Genomic DNA, 5,130 nt, shown 5'->3' on the forward strand with positions numbered 1-5,130 from the left:
CCCACAGACACACACACGCCCATGCAAAGGCACAGACATCCAGGCAAGTCTTTCCTTTCCTCTGTCTTTCCCTTGGTTTGAATTGCGTTCAGCCACATATGTTGTGTGTGCGTGAGGGTGGGTGGGGGAGGGGCAGACAGGGATGAGGGATGGCACGGTGCCAACATCTACCTATGGGGCTTAGGCCAGGAACGCCCCCCACGCCCACCCTGGGAGGGGGCCTCAGCTGTCCCTTTGTGACCGAGGGGATCCTCCTGGGGGTCGGGGGTGTGGGGTGGAGGCAAACATAGAGGTCCCTCCTCCTGAGCCGAGGGTCTGGTTCCTGACCCACCTTTGGGGGCCTGCAAGGGAGGAAGTGGACAGAACAGGGCTCTGGAGGGAGCATAGAATTGGGGACATCAAAATCCCCCAAGTTCCAGCCTTGCCACCCCATTGTTCCCTTGTGGGGGACTCTATATCCAAGGGGGGCAACTCCTCCTACCTCCCTCTCAATCCCTGCTTTCCCTGCGTTGGGCGGGGAGGGGAGGGAGGCAGAGATATTTATTTATTTCCTTTATTTATTTAATTTTTTTTTTTTTTTTTTTTTGGAGTAGAGAGTGACAGATGGCGGCGGGTCCCGGGGGAGCCGGCTCTCCCCCAATGCAGACGCATGCCAATCACCGTCTCTCATGTGATAGCTGCTGCCCGTGACGTGCCAAGCCCATATGGCCTGGCATAGAGGCTGGTACCCCGCCTGGTAGAGATGCCACACTCGCTCCGCGGTTCGCATGGCGCTCTGAAGACGCCGGCGCCTGCCGCCTTGAGGAGCCGCTGCCCCCGCTCCCTGAAGATGGGGGAACAATGAAATAAGCAAGAAGATTCCTCTTCTCCCCCCTCTCTCTCTTGCCCCCCTCCCCCCCCTCCCCTCCCCTCTCCCCTTGACTCCTCTCCGAGGTAAGTTGTCCGAAAGGCAGCTAGATCTGACCCGCCGCTTGGGGGGTGGGGGGCAGCGTCTTCGGCCGACAGGAGGGTCCCTAAATCCCCCCTTCCCGGGACGATGCCCCCTAATGGGGTGGGCATCGGAGGCGCCCAGGGTTCCCTCTCCCCTAGGGGCTGCGGCTCAGTGGGCTGCGGAGGGAGGCGTCTCTGCCTGCGATGGGCTTGGGGAGGAGGGGGAAAGCAGGGTCATGGGGGGGCGTGAAGAGGCTGAGATGGGAACCCCCCCATGGTTGTCCCGGAGGAACCTTCGACCTTTCCCTACCACCGAAAAAAAAGAGAGAGAGAGAGAGAGAAGGAAACAAACAAATTTGGATTTTTTCCCATCAATCCCGAAATACAACGAGATCTGAAGAGCCGTGTGGGAGGGAGGCAGTTTAAAGGGGGGAAGGGGGTCCCTGACCGCAGGGGAGACGGACGGGGCTCGCTTCTCTCAGTCTCCTCCCCACGCCCGGCTTTCTCAGTCCTCGCCGCCCCGAGCCGGCTCCGGGAGCTGGGGACGCCCGGCTGGAGGAGACGATCCTCCCGCCTCTGGAACTGGGGCTGCGGGGGTGGGGGCCGAGCCGAGGGCGGCGCGCGGCCAAGTTGCAAATTGGATTAGGGAGTGTGGGGGTGAGAGCCACGGGAGGGCGGGGGAGCCGGGCGGCGGGGCCCGGGCCGCCGGAGCCGCCGAGCGGGGCAGCTGCCCCACCGCGGCCGCCCAGCCTTCCTCCACCGCCGGGAGAGAAGAGGCTTCCTGGCGATCGCGCCGCCTCCCCCCGGCGAAAGATCTGCTCCCTAAAGCCCCTGTTCTGTCCCCGACCACACCCGGAGAGGACCGGCGCGGGGAGCGGCCCCTCGTTCAGGCGAGGGGTGGAGCCGGGGCCCAGCGCCGGAGAAAGGGCCTGTGCCGAGACCCCGGGCGGGCGGCGGGGCTGGGCTGGGCTGGCTCGGGGTGGGGCAAGCGGAGGAGGTGGGCACCCAGGGCCCCCCGGGCGGGAACCCGCACCGGACTCGGGGGTGGAGGCGGGTTACGGGGGTCGGGATGACCCCAGTGCTCCCCTAACTCTGTGCTCTCTCCTCTTCCCGCCCGCCGGGCGCCCTCAGGCACCATGCTGACCCGCCTGTTCAGCGAGCCCGGTCTCCTCTCGGACGTGCCCAAGTTCGCCAGCTGGGGCGACGGCGACGACGACGAGCCGAGAAGCGACAAGGGCGAGGCGCCGCCGCCGCCTCCGCCTCCGCCGGGGCCCGGGGCTCCGGGGCCCGCCCGGGCCGCCAAGCCCGTCCCTCTCCGTGCTGACGAGGTGCCGGAGGCCGCGCTGGCCGAGGTCAAGGAGGAAGGCGAGCTGGGGGGCGAGGAGGAGGAGGAAGAGGAGGAAGAGGAAGGGCTGGACGAGGCAGAGGGCGAGCGGCCCAAGAAGCGCGGGCCCAAGAAGCGCAAGATGACCAAGGCGCGCCTGGAGCGCTCCAAGCTGCGGCGGCAGAAGGCGAACGCTCGGGAGCGCAACCGCATGCACGACCTGAACGCGGCGCTGGACAACCTGCGGAAGGTGGTGCCCTGCTACTCCAAGACGCAGAAGCTGTCCAAGATCGAGACGCTGCGCCTCGCCAAGAACTACATCTGGGCGCTCTCTGAGATTCTGCGCTCGGGCAAACGACCCGACCTGGTGTCCTACGTGCAGACGCTGTGCAAGGGCCTGTCGCAGCCCACCACCAACCTGGTGGCCGGCTGCCTGCAGCTCAACTCGCGCAACTTCCTCACTGAGCAGGGCGCCGACGGCACGGGCCGCTTCCACGGCTCCGGCGGCCCATTCGCCATGCACCCCTACCCGTACCCGTGCTCGCGCCTGGCGGGCGCACAGTGCCAGGCGGCGGGCGGCCTGGGCAGCGGCGCGGCGCACGCCCTGCGGACCCACGGCTACTGCGCCGCCTACGAGACGCTGTACGCGGCGGCTGGCGGCGGAGGTGCGAGCCCGGACTACAACAGCTCCGAGTACGAGGGCCCGCTCAGCCCCCCGCTCTGTCTCAATGGCAACTTCTCGCTCAAGCAGGACTCGTCGCCCGACCACGAGAAGAGCTACCATTACTCTATGCACTACTCGGCGCTGCCCGGCTCGCGGCCCACGGGCCACGGGCTGGTCTTCGGCTCGTCGGCTGTGCGCGGGGGCGTCCACTCGGAGAATCTCTTGTCTTACGATATGCACCTTCACCACGACCGGGGCCCCGTGTACGAGGAGCTCAATGCGTTTTTCCATAACTGAGACCTCGCGCCCGCCCCTTTCTTTTTCTTTTGCCTTTGCCCGCACCCCTGCCCCTAGGCCCCTCGAGCGCAGGGGAACCCCACCTACTCCGGCGCGGGGCGCGGGGAGCGGGCTGCCGGTCGTGCCGCTCTCCTAGGCAGCGCGGTCCCCTTACCTGTGGGTGGCCCGTCCCAGGGGCCTCGCTTCCCCCAGGGGACTGCCTTCTCTCTCCCCAAGGGGTTCCCTCCTCCTCTTTCCCAGGGAGTACTTCTACAGGGACCCCTCTTTGGGCACTCCCTGGAGATTCCCCCACCACCACCAATTCCCAGTCCCTGCACTTAGGTTTTCTCTTCCCCTTTCCCCCTGCAGGCCCAAAGGCTTTGGTAAGGGGGCAGCTGAGCTGTGGGATACTGTTCTCCCCCTATTATTATTATTATTACTAGAACAGACACCGAGCTGCCGGGCGCCCCCTCTTTCTTAAAGAGGGCAGAAGTCAGGGCACGGAGCCTGGACCTGGAAGCCCTCATCATCCCCAACCCCTAGTCTAAGCGTTTTGTGATTTTAATTTTGGCGGGAGGGAATGTGGATTGAAGGAAAGAGAGAGGCCAAGACAATTTGTAACTAGAATCCATTTTTCCCTTTTCCCTTTTTTAAACAAACAAACATACATACAAAAAAAAAAAAAAAAAAAAAGCTAAGAGGCGACGGAGGCCGAACGCAGAGTCCGGATCGGAGAGAAAACGCAGTAAGAACTTTTAGAAGCAATAAAAGGCAAAAAATACTACTACCAATAATAAAAAGACACAAATATCTATGCAAGGAGGTTCTGACTGAGCCTAGCGGCCCGGCCCGGCCCCGGGATGCTCCCCACCCCCCCGGCCCGCGGGCCGCGCCGCCCAAGCGCGGATCTGTGCACTTTGGTGAAGTGGGGGCCGGCGCTGCCCCCTCCCCTCCCCAGGTTCTTACAATCAGTGACTCGGAGATTTGGGGCCCCAGTGCCACTGCCCTCCCCCGCCCCGTCCCCGCTGTGCGTCCTGCTGTTTTTTAAAAATCTGTTTCCAAATTTGTATGGAATGGCAAACTGTTGGGGGGGTCGGTTTGGGGAGGGAGGGTTTGCATGGAAGACACACACGCACACCACACCGCACGCACACGCAGCCCCGGCGCGGGCGTCCGGGGACAGAGAGAGGAGAGCTCACCGCACACACCCCCTCCCCGCAGGCAACTCTGTCCTTTCCCGGGACGAGGGAGGAGACCGAGAACTGGAGGCAGCCCCACCCCTGCCCGACTGTGCCTCGGTGGGCGCCAGACGCCCAGCGATTTCCAGTGTCTGGAGAGGGGGTTTTTGTCCGAGACATCCTCTTGGCTCTGGTTGGCAGGTGGGCAGGGAGAGGGCTGAGGGCTCCTTCTGGAGAGTTCCCAAAAAAGGGGGCAAAAGGAGAACCTCTTCCCACCGGAGGCAGGAGATCAGGCATCCAAACACACTCTGCAAAGATGCAAACCCACAGGCCACACACCCACACACTCACCCACACACTCACACGCAATTTTACCTTCCTCTTGTAGTGAAGATGAAACTCCCGTCGGACACCCGAAGTGCATTGCGTGTTTCTGTTCAGTTTAATGACGATTAATAAATATTTATGTAAATGAGATGCAAAGCCGGACCGGTTTCTCACGGTGGCCTCATTTCATTCGGGGGATTGAGCTGGGACTCCGGGTGATGGAGAAACAGAGTCAAGTGACTGTGCAGTGGCCATGTAGAGGGACCCTGGGCATTCCTGGGTAGGATTCCCACACTAAACCCCCTCCCACCCACCCACTGGGCACCGAAACAGCTATACTTCTGCCCCTCCCAGACCTTACACAGACTCACACACGCCCCCAGCACAAAGCATTGCACTAATCTCATTACACTCCTTCAGTTCCCAAACAT

The 5,130-nt window shown here is 62.8% G+C and overlaps 1 protein-coding gene across 3 annotated transcripts; it reads left to right on the forward strand.

Annotated features, from left to right (window-relative positions):
• Positions 1-285: 285 nt before the first annotated feature.
• NEUROD2 (neuronal differentiation 2) lies at positions 286-3,979 on the forward strand. Of its 3 annotated transcripts, none has more exons than XM_059998239.1 (2): positions 286-933; positions 2,062-3,979. In XM_059998239.1, the coding sequence occupies exon 2, from the start codon at positions 2,067-2,069 to the stop codon at positions 3,213-3,215; it is 1,149 nt and encodes a 382-aa protein (XP_059854222.1). In that variant the 5' UTR covers positions 286-933; positions 2,062-2,066; the 3' UTR covers positions 3,216-3,979. The 3 variants fall into 3 exon arrangements, with proteins under 3 accessions (XP_059854222.1, XP_059854223.1, XP_059854224.1); XM_059998240.1 differs by lacking the exon at positions 286-933 and adding an exon at positions 1,461-1,587; XM_059998241.1 differs by lacking the exon at positions 286-933 and adding an exon at positions 1,906-1,927.
• Positions 3,980-5,130: the final 1,151 nt, after the last annotated feature.

Source organism: Delphinus delphis, chromosome 19, assembly GCF_949987515.2.
Source record: "Delphinus delphis chromosome 19, mDelDel1.2, whole genome shotgun sequence".
Lineage (NCBI taxonomy): Eukaryota > Metazoa > Chordata > Mammalia > Artiodactyla > Delphinidae > Delphinus > Delphinus delphis.

Bases quoted from the DNA above. Each gene is read 5' to 3' on its own strand.
- NEUROD2 (XM_059998239.1), top strand. From the start codon at position 2,067: ATGCTGACCCGCCTGTTCAGCGAGCCCGGTCTCCTCTCGGACGTGCCC.